This window comes from Neolamprologus brichardi, chromosome 5 (assembly GCF_056152115.1).
Source record: "Neolamprologus brichardi isolate AB-2024 chromosome 5, ASM5615211v1, whole genome shotgun sequence".
Classification (NCBI taxonomy): Eukaryota; Metazoa; Chordata; class Actinopteri; order Cichliformes; family Cichlidae; genus Neolamprologus; species Neolamprologus brichardi.
Genome location: NC_142108.1, coordinates 15,410,581 through 15,434,192, shown reverse-complemented (window position 1 = coordinate 15,434,192; position 23,612 = coordinate 15,410,581). Strand labels below are relative to the sequence as shown.

General features: G+C 38.8%; 1 protein-coding gene across 2 annotated transcripts in view; it reads left to right on the top strand.

Moving 5' to 3' along the window:
* srgap3 (SLIT-ROBO Rho GTPase activating protein 3) overlaps positions 1 to 23,612 on the top strand; it is a 59,141-nt gene that overhangs the window by 10,592 nt on the left and 24,937 nt on the right. For both annotated transcript variants that reach the window (XM_035914763.2, XM_035914762.2), the window contains exons 2-4: positions 6,696 to 6,891; positions 15,684 to 15,846; positions 19,460 to 19,522. In XM_035914763.2, coding sequence (XP_035770656.2) covers positions 6,696 to 6,891; positions 15,684 to 15,846; positions 19,460 to 19,522 — 422 coding nt within the window. The remainder of the gene's footprint in view (positions 1 to 6,695; positions 6,892 to 15,683; positions 15,847 to 19,459; positions 19,523 to 23,612) is intronic.

Sequence of the window (23,612 nt, the reverse complement as noted above, 5' to 3'; positions counted from 1 at the left end):
TACTTTACTTCTGAGTACTACAAATCAGAAACTGGAATCTTTATAGAGCTAAGCCGGTGATTTTAAAAGTATCATATTGCTGTCTTTGAATAGATTTTTTGTAATCTGTGTGCAGGGAGTCAACAGGAAGTCAAGTGGGTCAACTAGAGGATGTCTTTAATGCAGATGTTATTAAAAATATACGTAATCAGGGCTTTAAATACATGTCATGCTCAGAACTAAAATAGTCACAAATCAAATTTGTGTAATACAGCCATAGCACAAGCCAGTGGACATAAAAAGCTTGAAAGGTGCAGATCATTTCATACACATTTTATTTGAACCAAACTTTTTACAGACATGCCACAATTCTGTTCATAGACGGTCAGTTTGGGATTCATTTTTTCTGTGCAGCTAAGAGGGATTACTAGAAAGATGCCCTTACTGTGTTGTTGCATAGCTGCCAGCACAGGATTTTGTCTGTAAGGGGCCAAAGTTCAGGGATCTCCAACATCCTACTATTGTTTTTTGAAGATTTCCTGTTCTGTGAAGAGTTCAGTGTTCACTGTGCTTCAGTTCCCTTCCCTAAATGGTGTATAACAAGTTTCAGTGTCGAGAAGGTGCTATTCTGAAGGACCTGAGCTTAAAATCATGAAGTCAGGAACATAAAGTATCTGTTGCTTCTATGTGCAAGTAGCAACTTTAGGAAATACAAAACAATTGCTCAAATGACTGCTAGAACCTGCTACAAAAGGTAACTTAGTCCTGTGTTAAATCTCTAATTCCGAAGCAGAATTCAACATTTTTTTAGAATCAACTTTTACGAGGGTGAATTTTTATGTATGTCAAACATCTAAAAATGTGCAAAGACGTGAATTTATGCATGCAGGAATTTTTAATGACAGGTGGATGCTGACACAGCCAGCTATCTGTTAACTTCACTTCAGCTCATTTGAATCATTGAAGTGGCTCTCTCAACTGTTTGTAGTGTTGGTGCCTTTTGGAGCATTTTTATGAAATTATCTCTAATAACCTGACTTGATGTGTAGTTAACTGTACTAAAAATGTTTCAAGGAGTTGGAAATTTGTGTGCTATTTTAGTCATATTATCACTATTCACGGATGTGTGACCGAAACTGTGGATGGCACGGAGCTAAGGTAGCTAGTGCAATTTTGCCATTTTGCGCTAGCAAATATGCTACATCTCTAGCTCCTATACATTGTTACTGTGCTACCAAATAACTGTATAATTGGACGCCTAAAATGAATTTGTATTTTGTCACACCAACTATGGTATGAATGGATCTTGGTACATGCTCATATATCCAGGTAAACAAGTCCCAGACTGCAGCTACTCCCCAGCTGTATAGTATTCATAGCCACTGAATAACAGTCATGACAATTTGCATATCATATCACGTCTCAGTGTTATGCTATGGTTCTGGTTTCAAATGTCATGCAACTTTAGTGTTTATAAGGTTGCGGAAAATGTTGTGTCCAGCTGAACTGAATCAGTGTTATAGGATACATGAATCTGCACATATGAAAACGTTCTCATTCCAACATGCTTTAAGTTAATGTATTTAATTTTAGTACAGCTAGAACTGAATATCAAATGTCACAAAAGTAACTGGTTAGAACTATTGAATGGAGCTTTTGGAATTTGTATTTGCTGTTGCAAAACATCAAAATGAAGCATTTAAAAGGAATAAGTAGTCCTGATTATAGCTGTTATAGCTGTCTGGTAATGGGAGGCAAGTGGACAAACAGCAGGAGGAATATTTGCATAACAGAGAAAAATAATTTTTTGTCACTTGTTATTGAGATGGGTCAAAAGGTCCAAATTACACTTGTTTTCCCAAGAAAAAAAATAGTTATGCAATCATATATTCTGACATCAAATCATTAGCTGTCCTGAAGCTTACAGTGACTAAATTATCCTAAATTAACCCACAGCCATTGTTTGTATTATCCAAACATAGTTTGACAATTACATTTAGGTGCTTCAGTCCATCATCACCATTTCTGTCTGAAGAAGAGCCCCACCTCAGTTTCTAAAAGTAAAAGCAGAAATACTGCTGGAAATGATTAGGAAAATAAAGCTTTCCCTATTTACAGTCATATTTTTGCTATAAAAAGAATTATGCTTTGAAAACCAGAGCAGCTAAACTGAATGTGGGGCATCTATATTTAACACTTTTACACCAAAGTGTGTGGGTTATAAGCCTGTTTACATACACGCCAGAAAGGAAAATACATTTGAGGTGGTCGTTACAGCTCAAAATACATTTATGCAATATTATTCTGATGAAACAGTACAAATGTGACTTCTACGTGAATCGTTTGACAACTGTAGAAGTATTTGATTTATTGATAGTTTCGTTGTGGTCCAACTCATGAACCGTGACAAAAGCTAAAATAACCAGGGTGAAGCCAGCCAAACAAATAGCATGATGGAGGCTGATGGGATGAGCAAAGTCTGAAATAACCAGCTCTTAAATGCGCCAGAGAAACAGGCCATGTACTCCCATTTGAACTGATTAACTCCACCTACTGGGAACTTGCAAGACAACACAGAAGGAGAAATGGGGAAGAACAGAGCAGCTGGGTGTACTGTGAAGTGAGATTAATGGGTTAGTGATCTATGTTGAACTTAAAGTCAGACTTAAACATGTCACAAACGTTTCTCTCCTCTTACCTGCTAAATCACCATGGTAACTTATGGTACACATAATCTGGTAAGGAGCAGGTTATTGTTCAGAGGTTTGTTTCGCAAGAAGAGCCACAGTTTCTCTAATTCTTTTATTTACAGCATGTTTTATCACAACTGAAACCCAGCTCTAAAGTTACAGCAGTGCAAACTGTGTATCCCATCATCACTGAAATTTGCATAAATGCAGCTGACAATCCAAAAAACAAAAAAAAATGTGTAAATGTTTTTATTCTTAATTCTAACCTGCTGCTACGTCTGTTCTACACTGCTGGAAGTGGTAGAACACACACCAGGAACATCTGTTCAATCAATAAAATTCATTTCACATTGATCTGCCTTTGGGCTAGTAACCTTTAATCTTTAAGTTTATCCAGTTTAGTTTTTCACAGTTCTAATTAGCAGCTGCCACATTACAAATAAACTATAGGTCTGCGGGATAGATCGCCAGATTAGTGATTTTCTGCAGCATTTATCTCTTGTCTTATTTGCAACAGTGCTGCAGTTTCAATAATGATGATGATAATAATAATGTATACTTTATTGATCCTCGTGGGGAAATTCCTCTCTGCATTTAACCCAGTCACTCAGTAAAGCAGTGAATGGGTTAAATGTTCTTTAAAGATATTTTTATGTTCTTTAAAGATTTTTCTCACTGTTTTATCATCATTGATAACATGTCAGGATTTTGGGGGTCATTTAGTGTGGAAGAGTCACATGATGAGTGAGCACACAGAGCTTGAAGCGGAAAGCCCGGCTTAACAGAAACTTCTGAGAACCACCATCCGATCCCTGTTATCTCTGACTAGCATTTGAACTCTGTCAAGCCAGCTAACGCAGACACAGTCTGGTTGCGTTGAACTACCTTCACGGTGTACCCCTCAGGTTCAGCCAAGCCAGGAGGGCCATCACAGTTCGAGTGTGTAAATGTTCTTGAAAGCATTAGGGTTTCTGTGTGCCATACTAGTCACAGAGTATTTCATCTGGGCAATCAATAGTCTTTCAACAATTACATGGTAGAAAGACAAAGGATATCAGATATTACAGAAATGTATCTATCTAGCAAAAATATTAATGCGTTGTCTTCAAAACTGTAAGAAGGCATCTTTAAATTTACTGCACACACATATTCACATAATTTTGCCAACCTGACAGACGGAAGCGAACTAAAGAAGGGTCCTTCTCTTTGAAGAAACCACAGCAAATCAAGCCATACTCAATGTGCTGGAAATACTTAGAGAATAATTCTTCAATTGCTCATGGTTTCTCAGAGGGAAGGGCACACTTCTGGTGTGACCTATTTTTCCAATCTCATCTGTCAAAAGCAAGGCTGCAGCTGGTTGTTCCCTTTCTGTAAAAGAAGTCCTCCATGTCACTCACGCACATTGCTGTCACATTTTCCTCTGGCTTCTTTTTTGTTGCCTTGAATTTTTCTGCACTGTTTCTGTCTTCTGAAAGTAATATATATATATATATATGATCCAAAAAACATAACTGAATGTTTGGCAAAGCATTCCTGACAGAAGTGAAGTAGTAAAATACTGTATATCCCTGAGCTCTGATTCAGTTCCCACTAAAAACAGAGCTTTAAGCCCTGCTGAGATAGAGAGAGGGAGGCCCCCTGGATAAAGGGGAGGGCTGGGACAATGGTTAACCACAGAGTGAAGCATGCCGCTTGAGGCTGAAGCCAGGCGGCACGACATCACAAGGAGAGCAAAGGCTCCCTGTGCACAGCGTTACGGTTTCCCCAGCAGTCAGAGCCAACATATATCCACGATGAGGGCTTTGCTGTCCAAATTACACCCTCAGCAGCATGAAAACACAGTCTGTGTCACTGCTGTGGTTTCACCATTCAGCTTGCAGTTCGTCTGCCTGCAGAGTGTCACTGACACGGCTTTGATACTGTACGTGTGCGATTCATCCTGCCTTCATTTTAAAGGTTATAACTTGCAGTGACTCATATTGTAAATAAGGGATGTTGCAACATGACATGACTTGCATTAGGAAGTTCTTCTTCTTCTTTTTTTTTTAGCACATTTTCTATGCAGAAAAAATAAAAGATCCTTTTGATTGGTGGAAAATCTTAATTGCCAAAAGTTAGCACAATGTGGCTCTTGGCTTTATTTAGTCATTATAGGTTAGGATGAAGTATTCACAAGAGAAACCTTGAAAGCTTAAAAATCTGTGGCAGCAGTACTGGTAGCTGTCATTTCATCATGTTTTGATACTCGCTTCTTGAATCACACTGAGGGAAAAATAAAGTTAATCGAGAATATAGACGCATCAACAAAACTGGGATTTCTAGTAAAGGTTTCACATGGGTTCGTGGTGTTTTCTTCCTCTTTTCAAGTGAGATTCATCCTGTTTACTTGAGCTCCTTCCTTAACAGTATAATTTTATTCTACAGAATAGGCATTTTTCTGTTCCTGAGCTGAGGCGTCATTGTTGCTGATGACAGCACTACAAAGGGGAATTGAGTTTTGCTTGTGGCTCCCACCGGCATGAAGGGTCTGTAGTCTGGCCGCTAACATCGTGTTCCTCTTGAGGCGAAATGTTGCTACTTTGTCCAAGTGGGGGAGTGAAGCGTTTCTCATTAAATCAGTTTTATTTAGATGTACATGAGAGGTCATAAACACAGGTCAACTTACTGGCTTCTCTCTCGCAGCTGACTCTCTTTACCGCTGCTCTGCTGCTTTTAATTATTACGAGCAGATTTCTCAATTTTGTTGATTTCATTTAATTTGAAGGTTAGTCAAGGTTTTATTGTGCATTATTATCTGTGTAGCTGTAACTGGGTTGTGTTATGTTTTTGGGAATTTTATGTTTGCCACAGAAGCTTTTAACTTTGTTACATTCCTATAGTAAAAATGGAGATGGATAATTTTAAAAGCAGTCATTCAACATATACAGTAAGGAGAAAAAGATTTTACACAGGACTGCAAAGAGTCCTGTCAAAACTGAGTACAATTCATTATTCACTAAAGGTGTAGAACCGATTTAGCATCAACAAATGAATGTACTTTATCAGTCTCTCACATCGTTATGGAGGAATTTTCACCCAGTCTCCTTTAGAGTGTTGCTTCTGTCCATTGAGGTTTGCAATCTTTCTCTCTTCTTGAGATTGATGTTCTGGAAAATAACCTAGTTTTAGCCAAGCTGTAGCTATCAGACAGGCCTCATGTTTAGATGGAGAATATTTTGGTGTACAGAGGAGTTCGTGGTTGACGTGTTTGTATGGTGCCCAGGTCCTCTGGCTGCAAAACAAACCCAACTTATCCCCCTTCCACCACCATGCTCAAGGGGTGGTTTGAGGTGTTTATGCGAATGTGCTGTGATTGGTTTTCACCAAATGTGCAGCTGCACATTATGGCCAAATGTCTCCACTTTAGTCTGGTCTGCCCAAAGGAGATTGTTCCAGAAATCCTGTAGTTTGTTCAGATGCAACTTTGTAAACCAAAGCTATACTGCCATGTCCTTTTTAGAGAGAAGAGGCTTTCTCCTGGAAACCCTTATAAACAAGACATACTTGTTTAATCTTCCTCTAAAGGTACTGTCAGGACCTTTAGTGGAAGGTCCTGACAGTACCATGCTAACTTTAAGCATGCTTAAAGTTAGCATGCTAACTTTAACATTTAGCATGCTAACTGAGGTCTGTAGAGTATGAGATATAGCGCTTAGTTTCTTTGAGCACTGCACTGTCTGACATTAGGGTGAATTTCTTGGCACACCCACTCTGGGGAAGATTGTGTTAACTCACACCTCAATGCTCCAGACCAACAAACTGCCAAAACGTATTATTTATAGAGGTGGTTACTCCTGCTGATAATCAGTTCATCAGCATCATTTACTTACTCACTTAATTCCTATGGAAGCAGTAATGGTTCACTTAGTTTTTTACAGTACTGCCTAGAGTCATATGAACATCTTATTTTTCACATTACTGTGCCTTAATTTTGTGTGTAAAAAGTCAATTAAACTCCTTTTTGTTTGGTGTTTTCTTGTACAGAGATCCGTAACCAGCTGGTGGAGCAGTTTAAATGCCTGGAGCAACAGTCTGAATCACGTATCCAGCTCCTGCAGGATCTGCAGGAGTTCTTCCGCCGCAAAGCAGAGATTGAACTGGAATACTCCCGCAGCTTGGAGAAACTGGCTGAGAGGTTCTCCTCGAAGATCCGCAGCTCCAGAGAACACCAACAGTTTAAGTGAGTTGAAGCATTTATAGCTGGTACTGTTTAATGTATATTCTTTTGTGCATTGGAGTATTTGTGTGTTGTTGATTGGAAGCAGGTGCACTGTCATATTTTCTTTCCTTAATGTTGTCTAAGTTTTTGGCTTCTTGTTAGATTTGAATTTAAATGGAATTTCATGACCTACTTGCTTTATTTCTTTTATCATATGAATGTCAAGTCACTTTTTCTTCTCACTAAACACTTCCTTCCTTGATGCTAATCACATTGCAGCATTATATAACAGAATGCTCCCATTTGTTTACGTGCTGTCAGGGAATGTCTCTTATTACAATCTTCGCCTTTATGACAGCTTCAAAGGTCAGATTATTCTAGCTTCACAATGACTGCTCAGTTCATTAGAGATTTCAACTCTTGAATGTTGGACATACTACATGTAGTTCACTCTTGCCACTATAAATGAGAACTTAGCTTTCTAACTTTTTATCAAAAATGTAAATTAAATGTGCATAAATGTGCTGAGTAGCAATAAATTAAAAGCCATTACACTTTTATCCTGATTGTGTATTGTTGTTACCCCATTGGCTGGGTGGGCAGGCGGACACCAGAGTTTGTGAATGCAATAATATGAGAACAAGGCGATGTAGGAGTTTTAAATTGATATCACCATACCATCTATGAGTTTGAATCCCAGTGACCATGACCTCAAGGTCGGAGGTTAACTTTTCTAAAAGTCACCGTAGGATTTTTAAATCAATACCATAGATGCATCTACTAGGATTGGAGGCACTGGTGACTGCCAGTGTTTTTTAAAGACGGGTCACAGGAGAGAACATTATAAATCCTGTAGCCAAGTACAAAAGCAAAAAAGGCAAATATCGCTAAATGTCATCAGGTCAAAATCCGACCTCATGCAGCTTTGACCTATTTAGATTTGAAGTTCTGAAAGTACTGAAATAGATGCCAGTGAGGAAATAAGGAATCGTCTGGCCAGAGATTACCACAACACATTGGTGCATGACTCACGCAGGGCATGAAATTGAGTTCTGCCGCTCCCAAAATCAAGCACCTCAGGCGAGCAGGCAAGCTTAGTTTAGTTTGTTAATGGGAGCACTAACCCAGCTGTGATCTGGCAGCAGATCTCAGACATAAATCTGCACCAACATATGCAGTATGTAGTCAAATTCTAGCTTCTGATTCTTGCAAATGGGAACAACACAAATGGATTTCCAATATTTCCATAAGAAGATCTGTTTATTTCTCAAAAGTTGATAAAGAAATATTAGTGTTTTGCCTGATTCTTAAAAATAAAACTGATTATTTTGTTCAGGTGTCAAAACCTTTTCGAGAGAGGTGTGTAAATATCCTGCATTTGACACATTAAGTGCAGCAGGCTATTAGTAATAACAGAATCAGTAGGTAAAGTACTGATTTCACACAGTTGATACTGGTAGGGTTATGCTTTGATGTATTATTTATTGCATGTCATTGATGCATTACTGTGTAAGCAGCATTTGAATAATATAACTGGTCTTGGTAGCTGCAATGTAGTTGCACTAAAACTATTTCCTGTTTTGCTTTTTTTATCCTCTGAAAGTGTGAGTGCAAAAAGGTGACAAGTCAGCTCAGTGGGTTACTAATAATATATTTATATTAATCTTGCTTTGTTCAGTTTGGTAGTGGGAGCACTAAACCAGCAGATATGAGGCATAAATCTGCACCAACATACGTAGTATATATTCTAACCCTCCACCTCTGATTTTAATTATGATGCCTAACAAAAAAACAGACTTTTTTTGTTTTTGTGTGAAAACCTTGTTTGAGAGAATTGTGTAAACATCCTGTATTTGACACACTAAGTGCAAAAGTCTATAATTAATAGCAGAATCACTAGTTAAAGTTTAAACAGATTATATAAAGTGAAAACTGTTAGGGTTATGCTATTGATGTGTTATTTATTGCTTGTTGCTGATGCATTAAAATGTAAGCAGCAGTTTTGATAGTATAACTGGTCTTGGTAGCCAAAATGTAGTTGCGCAAAAAGTACATGATTTCCTGTTTTTTAACCCTCTGAAAGTGTGAAAGTTGAAAAAAAAAGTCAATGTATTGGGTCACATGTAATACATAGTAATACATATATTAATCTCGCTTCAGATTTGCAGATAGATGATTAAGTTTGTGCCTCGACTTCCACTTTTAATTTTTAACCAGAAAACCAGTGTAGTGTTTTTAATTTTCAGAAGACTTGCGTAACTCTGTGTACACAAGGCCATGTAATGTGTGCGTTCTTTTTTTTTTTAGCAGTATTGTACAGTGTTTCTAAAGCAGATGAGGATTTGGCTGGATAATTGAGCTGTAGGAGTGTATGAATGGATGTATGTTACTCTGAAGACAGCCTCACAAAAACCAGAACTGCTAGTTCGAGACAGTGGCTTAACCTTTTGACTCCACAACTGATCCATGCAGTGATGGACAAGTGTTAGAAGAATAATCCTGAGATATCCAGTCTACTCATGCTTTCTGCTTGTGGTGAGCCGACAGGTGTTTCAGTGCAGTGTCTGGGCAGAGATCTCCTGCACAGACATAAACAGGTCTAGAGTAAAATGATATTTAAGCAGACGTGACGTTTTAAAAGCTTATTAGACTAACTGCTAGAGAATACTCTGGACTCTGTCTGAAAGAACTGATGCACTCACAAACCACTAACGGAGGAAGTGTGGGTGGGGAGGATGTAAGGTTCACTCAGGCCACACACACTTTTGTTTGCGTTAGACAGAAACACATCAGGGCACAGTAAATTCAAACTGTCCCATTCATCAACCAAAGTGAGTTCATAAGCTTTTGATAATGACACAAAAAGGTTTATAACATTACCGCACCTTCTTCCTTGAACTCCCAGTCTGCAGGCGGGCAACCACACATCCTGGTAATCAGCCGTGACACACCCTTCAGTCAGCCTTTCCTACTACTTTAGTGTAGTTAAGTTAATGAGGAGCCACTAAAACACCAAATGGGCAAGAAGAGCACTTGTGTTTTTCTTTAAAAATAAGAAAAAACCTCCACTTTGGTGGCACAAATCATGCAGTATTCAACATCAAAGTTACAGAAATGTACATTATGCCTTTCACTTATACTTTTTTTTGGAAAAAGAATGTTTTCACTCTCGCTTAGATGACCATCTTTCATTGCAAAGGAAGCCATGCTCAGGAAACCTTGTGCTGTACTGCTAAGGGATGCTTCATAAGCAGCTTACTGGACATCAACACACAGCGGTAAAATGGCGTCATTCTGACCAGGACAGACTTCCATATGTCCTGGATCCCTGCCTACAGCTGCTGGCTGAACCCTTCCAGTGCAGATTCATTAGCAAGCTGAATGCCACTGTGATTTACAGCTACTGCAGCTAAGGCTACACTGCAGCAACCCAACCGAGAATTATTTTGCTCTGGCGCTTTACCCCATTTGCCTCAGTGAAAAGACACACTGAGAGGTTACTTAGGTGTTCTGTGCTACAGTTAGGGTGCAAGTGCTTTTCTTTCTCTCACCAGGGTGCTCCCACATCCTCCAGTGTTGTTATTAAAGTGTTTGGACTCTATTTACCATGTGCAATGTGCATTTTTGTTTACGAAATACTCCGAGATGCTAGAGAACTGCATAGATGTCAAATTGGGCAACGCTTTTAATGCCTTTTCTGTACAAAGTGATCGTGCTTAGTGCTGTACGGAGTCACCGCCTATTTTATTTCGAGCCAGGAAAAACCCTGCTTATTGGATCCTTAGAGACAACAGCTGACTTGATTTTATTTATGGGACAGATGTTTACGAGTAAATTATGAGCAGGTTTTATAAAGTAACCCATCAAATTAGGATGGATTGATATTGTATGTCTGTGATATAGATAGGATGGCAAATCATGCAGCACTAATATGGATAACAACCTTGCTGTGGAGATGAAGCCTCAAAACATGATGATGCTCTTCAGTTATGATTCGTCTCATTTTAGGAATGCAACAACCTTTTTAATTGTGCTTTGCAGGCTTGGCAGACAAGCATCAACCTAGAGCAATGACTTTAGTTCCATTGGTTTTTATAAGTATGGTTACTCTGGTGGTCTGAGGTTCAAAGAGTAAAAGGTTGAGTTGTATCTCTTGTAGTCAGTGCACAGCAGTTGGTGTGATGCTTTTGCAAATCAGGGTGTGCGGATCAATAGAGTAGCTGTTTTGCAGTTTGCGTTTCAGATCTTGTCAAAGCCCCGTGTCCTCTTCGCAGGCACTGCCCCATGCTCTGCCCCATGCTCTGCCCTGCTCTGCCCCATCTGTCTGTACAGCTGTGCATTATCAAGTGCTGGCAGTGTGTTTCCTCGAAAACCCCCCAAAGTAAATGGTGTGCAAATCAGCGATGTAGCATATTTAAGCTGTGCTGAAAAATGGGGGCAAAAGAAAATTTAAATGGCAAAGCAAGCTGCATGTGCCCACGTGTCCCTTGTCTTTTGAAGCTGTTTGGCACTTTCTTCTTTTCCTTGGCTGTTTCATTGATAAGCAGCAGGCAAGCAGTGTGGAGCGGATTAAAGGCCTTTATAAAGCTGAGTCCTGGTTTGATAAATACACACTTCCTTCTGGAAATCCTGGCTCAGACACATCAGAGGCTCTTGGTGATTAGATGGTGGCATTCAGAGCAACCGTGACTAAAGCACGGCCACTCTTCTATACAATACTCACTTGTTCAGAGTATGTATATTAAGGAGACAGCCTGCCATCATTTTATCCTTGAATCAGAGGATTATTGCTATACTCTCCAAACATGCTCTCTTTTTTTGTTTCTCCATTCACTTCCACTGACACTGTGTCTCATCTTCTTCTTCATTCTCTTTGAATTGTTCACAGATCATGCTCAGTGTATGTACCTGCATCACACGGGAAGCAGAGTCTAAAACTATGCAGACAGGCAGACAGGGCTTTGCTGAATGAGACGAATATAACAGGATGCCAGAAAGCTGCACTCGTCCTCCTCCTCCTCTTCCTCTTTGTTTCTCTAGAGACTGTCAGGGCTCATCATTTGCCTTCTTCTGCATGTTAATGATATTCCTTATATAAATACAGAGGGCATGAAGCAATTCAAAATCAAACCTTTTGAAGCCTTCAAGATTAATTGACCTGCAAGTTCTCACTTGATATTCATCCTTCTACAAAAAATTGGCAAGAAGCAGGTAAAACATAGAGATTGAGGAATGAATATATTTTATGACTGATATATCTCTGTAGAACCAGTACAGAAGAAGGTTGTGTCTCAGTACTGTAAAACGTGGAGGAGCTACATTTAGTACAGAGTTAACAGGCTCTGCTCCCACACAGGCCTAATTACTGACCTTATGCTCCTAATTTCTGTGAAAATAGGGCACCAGTGATAAAACAAGGAGATCTTGTGTCTGTTATCGCTTTCTTTTTCTTGTTGCCAAGGTTTTATGCCACAACATTAAAAATCTGTGCCCTTCCATTTTCATTTTTCATGCCTTCTTATTCCTTAATTGAGAGTCCTCCCCTGCACTCACACACCAAAAAACATCCTTCTACATTTTTTGAAAAACTCAGTGAATGAGGGACATTGGAACTGGGTGCAGTGATGTTGCATAAAGCAAAAAACTGAGTTTTAAGAATTGGGACAAGCTTGAAAGTCTATTTGGTACGACCAGCTTTATTCTTTAAGATATTTTGATCTCTCTTAGACAGTTTTCTTGTAATTTCTTTAAGCAGTCTTCAGGAATAGTTCTCCAGGGTTCTTGAAAAGCAATCAAAGCTCTTCTTTGGATGTTGGCTGCTTTTTTTTCTGTTTTCTGACAAGGTGCTTCAATAATGTTGAGGCCCTGCAGAAGCCATTCTTAAGGAAGGCAAATTGGGAGTAATCTGCCAGATTACACAAGAATTGTACTGAAAATTAACAGGTCTTATGATCTTACGAAGTGATTAATCCAACTTGAAAGTTTTGGTTCAAACTGTCATCACTAGTTATGGAATGGCTTTGGGGAGCCCAATCCATGACTGATAGCAGTCACTTGTCTGTTTTTCTCGGGATACTTTTACTGAATTGACAGGATGCCACAGTGATGCTTTATTTTGTCTGCCTTTTGTCCCGCTTTCCAGATGTTTTCTTCTGCACACCAGCATGCTTTGGTGTGCAGGAAACCAGCAACTCTTTGGGAATCACCTTATTTGTGCAAAAACATAATTTTATGCCTATCAAACTATGTTATCTTTGGCATGTTTTTGTAAATTAAACTGAAGAGATGGTAACAGAGGATATTTTTATGACAAGCTGCTAGTAACAAACTGCTTAAAGATACAATTTAAAACCTGTTTTTGTGCTAAGTTTGTGTTACATATAGAGTTCAGACTGGTTCAGCCCTTGAGTTTATTTTTATGGGATTCATAGGTCAGTGGTAAGAAGACTAACAAATAAAACTTTATTCTGAAAATGGTCAGGTACAAGAATTGGACTGAAAATCTGTGAAAAAGCACTTAATATACAAAGAAAGCCTTTAGGAAGAAAAGTGGACTTAAGTATCACTTAAGTCCACTTTAAAAAGAAAGTCTGGTTCTTTGGAAGCTAAATACAAGCTGAGAAAGCTGAAGTGTTGCTTCATGCTTTTGCACAGTAAAAAAAAAAAAAACCTGCCAAGGACCTCAGAAAAATAATTTTACTGACTGTGCTACCATCAGGCTTTTTAATAGCTAACTATAGACACGACCCTACTCATGCAAGCAACAGTATGCTAGGCATGGTAGTATCCTCAGAGCATTATGACACTGGGCCATGTATGGTTACATTAACTTGACTCACAGGCACTAATCTCTTCAGATGTTTTCACACATGGACTGCAGAACCAAACTTTGTAACGGCTAGAATAGCATATTAGCCGTGGCTTTTTTGTGAGTATTTGCTATATGTGAGAAAACATGGGTCTATCGATATTCTGCATAGTTCATATGTAAAAACAGCTTTTGGGGTTTTTTTTTATAAGCTGTGTGCTTAAAGTCTGTTGAGTAAACTGCAAATTACTATTTATTTCAGTGTGGCATGAATCTGGTGCTCCAGTCAAGTTAAACAGATATTAAAGGAAAATGTAACCATACTTATAGACCAAAGGTCCAGTACCGCTTTAAATCATCATAGGCGGGCCTGGGATTTATGCCTGTAGGAAGTGTTCGGTGCTTGGGTGGAAAGCTGGGGTGGATAAAAAGAACTAAAATTGGAGCTTGGTTGTGCTTAGGGATGAGATGAAGCATCTCTGGCCACTTTCAGGGATTAACAGTGAGTAGAGGTGCCTGTTCCCTAAACCTCTCAACCACAAACAGCAATTATACACCAAGGAGCTGCTTCTCTTATGGGTAGATAGGTCAGTCAAGAAGAACTGGTACAAAATGAGGGATGGTGAGACAGTCAAAGTAGGTCATCCCAGAGGAATGACAGAGAATATGGTCTTTATTAGACCTACTAATGTTTTTACTGTCCCACTTGTCCTTTACACAGTCTTACAGATGAGTTCACATCACTATAATAGAGTTAGTTAATTGCTGAATAATTTTATTATTGCTTTTTAATTGTCACAATCAAGACTGAAATGTGACGTTTGAGTAACACTTGGCTTATATCGGATCTTTACTACTCAGTTTTTGTGGTTTTAAATGAACTGACCTACCTTTTGGATAACGTACATGGATACACTATGTTCAGTTTAACATTAAGAGCCAGGGTGCACAGTAAATGGACAGATCAAGTTTACTTCAAATGCTATCCTATTTTCTGCTCCACAAGGATGTTATGAAGATGATGTGCTGCTGTTTGTATCCTGTCAGCCTCTTGTAAGTGTGTTTAGAGGCAGAGTTAAGTAAAGAAATAATGGCGGAGGAACTCTGGAGTAGCAAGATATCAGCTTCATTAGATGCGATTAGCATTATGGAAGCTTTCTGAAGGGGATGTCTTTGATGTTGGTGCTGCTCATCTTTTTCTTCCCCTCAACAGTGAAACCCAATCCTCTGCTGTGCTCTGGTTCTCTCCCTTCTATGCTCTTACCCCCCTCCCCGCCCCACCCCCTTTGTCTCTTCCTCGGGGTTGGTTGATTGATTAATGCTCAGATTGAATCCAGACAAGGGTATGGGTTTGAAGGGATTGTGCGTGTGTGTGTGCAGTTGTTCAGTGTCTATGTGACTTGGTCTTGCGATTTAAAAGCACCCGAGGCCAAGACAGTTTAAACTGATTATGCAGCAATCAGGGCCTGTGACTCTCTCGATTGCTATGGTCACGAGCATTATAAATTTAACCACTTGGTGCCTTGCTAGCTATAGCATTGCTTGGAGTGTCTTGGTAGGCAAAAAGGACGTGATAGTGAGAGGGATTAACACATTCAGTTAGGTAAAATCTTTATTATTATTATTTTTTTATCCTAACAATAATTTTGTGTTAATCTTTAGCCAAACTTTGTTGTATCTGGCTGGTGAAATTCCCATCAGTTTTAGTTGCCCAGTGCTACTTGCACAACAACATGCAAACTCTACACAGAGAAGCCCCAGCTAACCATAAACATGTTGTCTATATTGAACTTAATAGTTTATTATAAGCCACAGCTAGCTCTGAGTTGTAGATAGCTTTAGGTACAAGTGTCTGTTCTTAGTGTGTCTAAACTATAATTTTACTAAATAAATCTGAACATTTGAAGCAAAACTTTTTTTTTCAGTTTATAATTACCACCTGTGTGAGACCTGATTCTGTTCTGAAAAGCTCTTTAACAGTCCTCTATGTCTCTCATTGTCCCAGGAAAGATCAGCACTTGCTGTCATCCGTAAACTGCTGGTATCTGTTGCTGAACCAGACGAGGCGTGAGAGCCGTGACCATGCCACCCTCAGTGACATCTACACCAACAATGTTATTGTCCGCCTGGCCCAGATCAGCGAGGATGTAATTCGCCTGTTCAAAAAGGTAAGACCATCAATCTCCCTCCTTTTTTTCTTACTTTGTTACCAATGAAAAGATTTCAGTATGCAGCCAAACCGCCGCTCTGCCTTTAACCTTTAATTTTGCTGATTAAGTGCATTAAGTGTACATGGAGTTCGTAAGATGTCTAGGTTTTGCACGGCCTACGGACCAGTAAAAGCAGCTTGGGGGACAAGCCGAGACTCCCTGGTCTAAGAATCTACAGCTCCTACTAGTGTGAGCAACACCTGGCTCTCTGTCAGCACATTTTAGAAATGACTGAGGCCCTATCCAAACACCAGAAGGTTGTTTTCACCTTGCAGGCTTTCCTGTAGTGAACTTAACTCTGCTTATGAGGTTTGATTCTGATGCTCTGTTCGTGTGTGTGTGTGTGTGTGTGTGTGTGTGTGTGTGTGTGTGTGTGTGTGTTCTGCAGAAAATCATGAATGTTTATACTAAAATAAATGAGCTTTGGTTAACTGTGAGACGGGGCGAACAAAGACAAAATGTAATCTGTAAAAACTTTACAAATAGTTTGTCAAGTAGTAAATAAAATAGGAATTTTGTTACAGGTAATATCTCTGATATTATATGAATATTAGTTTGTTATGCTACTGTTGATGGGCCGATCAGAGTTAGAGGGGTGTGTTCTGATGAATGTGCTAATAGTCAGTGGTAATATAATTACAAAAGGTGTGGCAAGTATGACTGTACAGAGTGCAATATTTTCCTGTTGTCTTCTCTGTTCTACATCACTTTTAATTTCAAACAGAATACATTAATAATCTTCTTTTTTCGTGCCTTTTATTGAGGGAAGATTTTAAAAATGTACATTCACTATAAAGGGCTCTGTAAGTGCCAAAGCTCTTACAGTGTATTGCATCACAGTTTTTACTCACTCAGTGAAACCTTCCTCATCCCCCCAAGCCTCTGCAGTACACGCTGCAGTCTGTCTCACCTCAGAGCCACTGATGCATACAGATGCCATTCACCAGCTGCTGGAGCCCTCTCAGGGTGTATCCAGTTCATTACATTCAGTTCAATGATTGTTTGAGAAGAACTTATTGCTTGTGATCCAGATAAAAACAAAGCTGCAACATCAAATCCCTTCTTTATTACCAAGGCTGTGTTTATTTTCCTTTTCGGAGCGTACTTTATAATCAAGTTGAACTGTTACAGAAACATTTTCTTTTGAGATTCTTTTATAATTATAATTAGGTTAGTTTGTGACTCATGGCTTGCAAGTTTTTTCAAGCACAGTTACCATAGCAGACCAGGGTGTGGACAAAAAAGGTTACCTTTCATATATCAATGAACGCCTCTGATCTGTGGGTGGATGTGGTTTAAGCTGAGTGTTTGTACTTCTTTTACCTATGTTGTGGGGACATTGCATATTGTGGGGTCCCAGTATGAAAATAAGCTAAAAATAAACTCCGGCAAACAAAATGTGTTAAAGTTATGTCTAGATTCAGGGTTAGAGTTAAGCAAGCAGTAATTATGCCAAGGGTAACAGTAAGTCTACAGAAGAGAAGGGCAGGAGCAGGTCCCCATAAGACAATGAAAGTAAGTCAGTGTCTTGCTGTCTGAAGTGATGAAAATACTGGGTGTGTTTGTGTGTTTTTGCGTTCAGCTATGCTTTGTCATTGGTGCAGCAAGGTTTCATTATAGCAAAATACATCCGTTATTGATCTGACAGCAAACGATGCTTTGTTCAAATATGAAATGACTGTTGCTGAGTCATTATCTTCCATACACCAGAAAAAAACGAGTCAGCTGTTTTCACTGTTAAAAAATGTGTCTAAGAAAAATTGTGCACATGAGGGTGCTGCTAAAAGTCATTGCCGTATTTGACAAACCACTTGTTTTGTTCATTAGCAATCAGCATCATAACATCATGTTTGCTTATAAGTATGTTATTGTGTTGCAGTTTGTAGCTGAAATGTTCCCAGTGTTAATGGCTAAGGTGACACCTTCCAGGCAACACACAAAACAAGTGTCGAACAACACAGTATCAGAGCTTAAAGGTTCTGGGAACCTCGTTTGGGTCTCGTTTGCACACCAGTTCTACTGAGGAACCTTCATGTACCTCTTGTTTTCCACCACTCCATTTTGACAGTAGGATTCAGCCTTCAGCAAATTCAAGCTTAGTTTGCTTCTCAGAGCTTAGCCCTAAAACCTCTGTTATAATTCACAAGTAGCTGAATTTGATTTGATGGTCAGGTAACATATTTCATTTTGGCTGTTTACTCTAGAGACATTAAAACACCCAGGTAGTGATGGTTCCTGTTTGAATCATGGGTTACTGAGTTTTAGCTTCCTTACTCAAAATGCCCAGAAATTCTGCCGGGGTGGTGCAGTGAGTTATCTCATAGCAAGAATGTTCTAAGTTTGAAACACCTAGTTGTCTTTAGCCTTTCAATATGTTGTTGCTGGTTCTTCCTGTGGTTTGTAGCTCTCCTCCCATAGTCCAAAGACACGATTGTTCGGCATATAATGGCAGTAGGCATGGAACTGGGCATGAGGATCTTTCTCACTGCTTCTCATGCTATTACCAGTGGTATACGCTCCAGACCCCTGTGACCCTGACTGGGTAAGGGTTAACAAAATGAATGGATTGAGAACAAAACTGGTTCTAGGCTAAGAAAATCTACGTTTTCATTCAACACCTACCCTGAATGTCAACTAAAAAAATACCTACGCAACCTGAAAAAGCATAATTTTTGAAAATAGAACTCCGAGTTTTGTGACATCAAAGGACAACAAGAGTTATTATAATGAAAAGCCAATTCAAGTAAAATTATCAGGAAGTTTAAACAGTTTTATATTTCGGGTTGTACTGATGTTTATCTGTGTCATTCTTTTTTAACACTTTCACGTCACTTTGTTAGGCTAGGAAGGTGTTGCCTCTGTTTTTGAATGTGTGAGACCATCAAACTGAGATATCCTGTTGTTGTATTCTCACCTCAGAGTCTTCATATTAAGTCTTGTTCCCCCACCACACAAACAGGTGTCAATGCATCGACTGTTATTTATTTCTCCTTCTATTACAAGGCATTTTCTGTGGTAAAATTCAAGTTGTAAGAGTATTAAAAGCTATAAGAAGAATTAACTGAGATATTTTACAAGCTGTTGCATTGTTGAGGACATAGAATTGATCTGAATATGCAGTATCTAACATGTAATGTAGTGTGCATTAACTGCAGGAAATTAGAATATTGCATTTCCTGCAGTTAAATTTGGTCACTGTTGACTGACAACAGAGGTTGTGGGTGTCCTAGAATGGTGGAAATGCTTATATGTTACTGTATTCTGAAAATTTGTTTGTAATAAGTACAATTACCCATTCCAAAACACTGCACTGCTTGCACATTTTAAAATATATTTGTGCAGTTGTGCCAATTCTCACTTGTATGCGGGGTTCAATGAGAAAAGACAGTCAGACACACCCTCTGCACCAGTCTTTGTGGTCATCCATCTAATATTTGTTGAGTTGTTTCTCTGTGACTCACCAAAGTCACAGCGCCAGCATAACAACTGGAGTTTGAAACATCGGGTCACTGCTGATTGCTCAGACAGTATTTGTTTTCTTACCCCTGTTCTGTCTTCTTGCCATTTTCAGAGCAAGGACATTGGTATCCAGATGCACGAGGAGCTTGTGAAGGTGACGAATGAACTCTACACTGTAAGTAATAGACTGTGTCTCCTGCAGGTCGATCTCTCACACCTCATCTCTTCACTGAGCTCTCCCAAAGTTCTTTCTCCTCACTGTCTTCCTGATGTTTTTTCATGTTCTTCTGTATTCCTTTGAGTTAAATAGCTTTCAGTCATGGTTCGTGTCTATTCCCTTTGCTGCACCATAGTAGAAACTCTTATTAACACGTGCATTGATCTCATCTTTCTGTCTTTACTTTCTTTGTGTGTTCCTGAAAACATATTGGTTCCTTTTAGTGATCATGGAAGGGTTATAGTGACCTTGCAGCCTTTATCTTTCATTCTGTCTTCCTTATTAAAAAGAGAAAATGCCTTTCTCCCTTCAGATTTATGGATTCAGTTTTTTGCACTCCTTATTATGGGACTGCCTTTAGCCTTGGACAGGATCAATGAAACTTTTAGAGTTGTACTGAATCAAAAGAAACCAGTTTATGTTCTTATAAGCTTTGTTTATCTTTTCTTGTATTGTTAAATGGTCAATGTCAGTGTCTTGCCAGAGTGTTCATTGCACTCTGTTTACTGTAAACCTTCCTGTTATATATACTCGCTTAAATATTCAAGATTAACGTGTGTGGTAGGCACGAATGAAGAAAAAGAAAATTTCATTTTTCCCCAAGGTTTACCGTTTCAGGGCTCAAATCACTAACATATCTGGTTGATTTCAGGGTTCACATCACTGACTGCATCTGTGAAGAGCTGAGAAATAATTGCCTGCTGACACATAAGTGTGCCATTTTAATGAAATGTGTTTGCATAAATTTGTCAGAGAGTAGAGGTGCTCATTAATTTTAGGGTCACCTATTCTAGCTCAGTTGCTTTGTTGTGTTTGATACCACCACTTTGGATATATGCAGCAATTCTAATGGGCAGTTTCTCTGCTGGTACAGTGCACTTCTTATTTATTTATTTATTTATTTTTGTCTTTGTAGAAACACTCATTTTGCTTCATTTTGACCGTAGCCCGTGGTTTACCCTATTTTTCTCAAAAAAGCTGGGTTTTTTTTCTTTTTTTTACCCTTCACTTCTGTTCAACCATATTTTTATTTCATACCAAGCAGCTTTCTCATATCCTGCATCTGCTTCCCATATGTTTTAATTCAAAACAGGTTAATGGTGAAATGTCATATTGATGGATGCTTTGTGATATAAATTGTAACTATAGTTTGAAAGTTTTATCCTCAAAAGGTCCAATATTATTAATATTTCATTTCAGCTATGAAATGTCAACTCTAGAGAACTTTGATTGTCAGCTCGATATTAATGAAAACAGCATGTCTACAAAGCCTGGGTGTCACGCATGCCGCATTGCTGTAACAATAAAATATATATCATTTTACATATATTATGATTAATATTTCTAATTAACTGCAGTGTATTGGCAGATTTATCATAACTTTCCTCTGCAATATTTCTCCAACCATTTGCAGTTGTACTGTCTTCACTGTACAGTCATTAGCAATAGCTTACGAACTGCTTTGCTTATGGCAGTAAGAGACCGTGTTGATAGATTAACGTATGTCTGGGATAGCAACAAATGGTACTGGTGCTGCGCTGTTAGTCTAATTTGAACGCAAACCAAACTGGACAAGCACCAAGCAACTTCAGCTTCTTCTGCCCCCTGAGGTGAAACAGAAGAGATGGCAGAGCTGCCTTAAATGACTTATTCATATGTGCAGTGTGATGAAAGTCAAAACCCCAAAGGCAGTGCTGGTGACCATCATTATTTAAGCTATCTGTAGATTTGGACACAGCACACAGTGTTCGGGTTCGCATGTGAGGTAATGACAAGTTCATATGTATAAATTACATGCATGCAAATTTCAGAAGGACCGTCTTGTTGGTCAAATGTTTTAAAAAACAGACCAAAACTACTATTTTCTGCACAAGTGGTCATCTGTGTCTGAATAAATAAAATGATTCTCCCTTTTCAAAAGTAAATGCCTGCCAGACATTTACAGTTTGGTTCGAAGTGTCAGTGCACTTCAGGTTCACTGTGGCAGACATTTTACTATGTATTTGTTTTACCCACTCACTCTTTCTGGCTGCATAATGAAACTCAGATGATCTGTCTTCTCATGCTGCACTTGGCCTCAGCTACAGTCTGGCTGAAAGCTAAGAACTCAGATGCTGACATATAGCCTCATTCTTTCTACATACGAGAGAGAGGTTGTGGGAGTTGTGTGAATTTTCACAGCTTAGGTGGTAAATAAATGAAATGCTGGAGCAACACAAATATGTCTCAAAAGTCATACGTTGGCACATTTTTTTTGAGCAAAATAATAATAATTTTCTCAAAGGCTGTTCTCTCTTTCTGCTATAGGTCAAGTTTTCTTTTAATTACATTGTTTTTTTCTCATTCTCTGCTTATTAGGCATTATCCTGTTATTATTGTTTGTAATAAGTCGAGCTATAAGCTCCCCATTTTAAAACCTTTAATTTAAATATTATAGCTTTGTGAATCCCACTAAGAAGTCAAAAACACTGCTTTATTATTGAATTTACTGTAAATGAGACCACAGTTTAAAAATCGCTGAAATTAATTTATGAGGCTAGTGACTAAGTACAGAAACTCAACAGGAAAATGTTTGTTGGTGGTATAAATCTTTTTTATTTTGGTATTACCTTTGTTAGGTCAACTTCTTGTTATCGCAATTATCTAATCAGCCAATCGCATGGCAGCAACTCCGCGCATTTACACATGTAGACATGTGTACATGTAGACGTGGTTGAGACGACCTGCTGAAGTTCAAACTGAGCATCAGAATGGGGAAGAAAGGTGATTTAAATTCCTTTGAACGTGTCATGGTTGTTGGTGCCAGATGGTTTTTCCCATGCAGCCAACTCTAAGGTTTACAAGTTTTAAAGAGAATTTGTTGACGCCAGAGCCAAAGGAGAATGGCTAGAGTGCTTTGAGATAAAAGGAAGACAACAGTAACAGTTTACACACTTTGGGCCCAACTGAGCATTGTTTAAATGGCAAAGACAACCTGAGTATTAATGCGGTGTCCATCCCTTTATGGCTACAGTGTACTAATCTTCTGATAAATGTTTCCATGTCACAAAGTTCAAATCATCTCAAACTAGTTTCTTGAACATGGCAAAGAGTTCACTGTACTCAAAAGGCTTCGACGGTCACATAATTTCAATTAGCAGAGCACCCTTGAGAGGTGGTGAAACAGGAGATTCTCATCATGGACGTGCTAGCCATTAAAAAAAGATTCAGATTAAAGTCATTTTCTTACTGGCTTCACTTTTTGGACTTGAAGCCCATGACCATCATTGTATACAGTCTATGTTTTCATTCTGCATTGCCACCATTTATTTAAAAGAACAATTTTATTTCAGAGCTGAAAAGTGGTGTGTTAGAAATGGTTTCTCCTTATTACCACAACCTGTAGCAAACACTTTCAAGGCAGTTTAAAGGTTACAAAACATGACAGAGCAGTCTCTTTCCCATCTTGATGATCCACAGGCAGCAGTATTTTGTTCTATTTTAGACTAGACCTTTGTTACTTCATTGTTCAAAAATAGCTAAATCAATAGCGTTGCCACATGGTGGTTACCTCTGGTTGCCAACAAAACAAATTTTGCTAAAACAAAACTGTGAAATCCCATTTGGATCTCTGGCAGCTTGGTGAGAGGTAAGGGGAGGAGAGGTATGACTGTGGGCTGAAGCTGTTGTTCAAAATATTGTTTTTCAAATATAGTGCGACGCTGAAATGGGAGTAAAGAAAAGTGCTCGAAGATCCTGTTGTCTGCAATTTGTCATTAAAACAAACCCTAAAATAAAAAATGTTGAAAAGGGCCTGATTGTCCTAAAGAGTCGTGCACTTCCTGATATTGCTTTCAGCAGCTTGGCCCTGTGAAATTTACTTTTGTTTGCTTGTACCTGTGTTAATTTCCTGGTATACGAGCTTAATATCCCCAAGGGGATAAATAGAGCTATAGTGTATCTTATCTTTCTGATCCTTGTGCCTGATGTCTGCTCCTTAGTTTCACACAGTTATTCTGTTGCTGACAATATAACAACAGTGGTTCTGAGGTTCTGTCACAGGTGATGG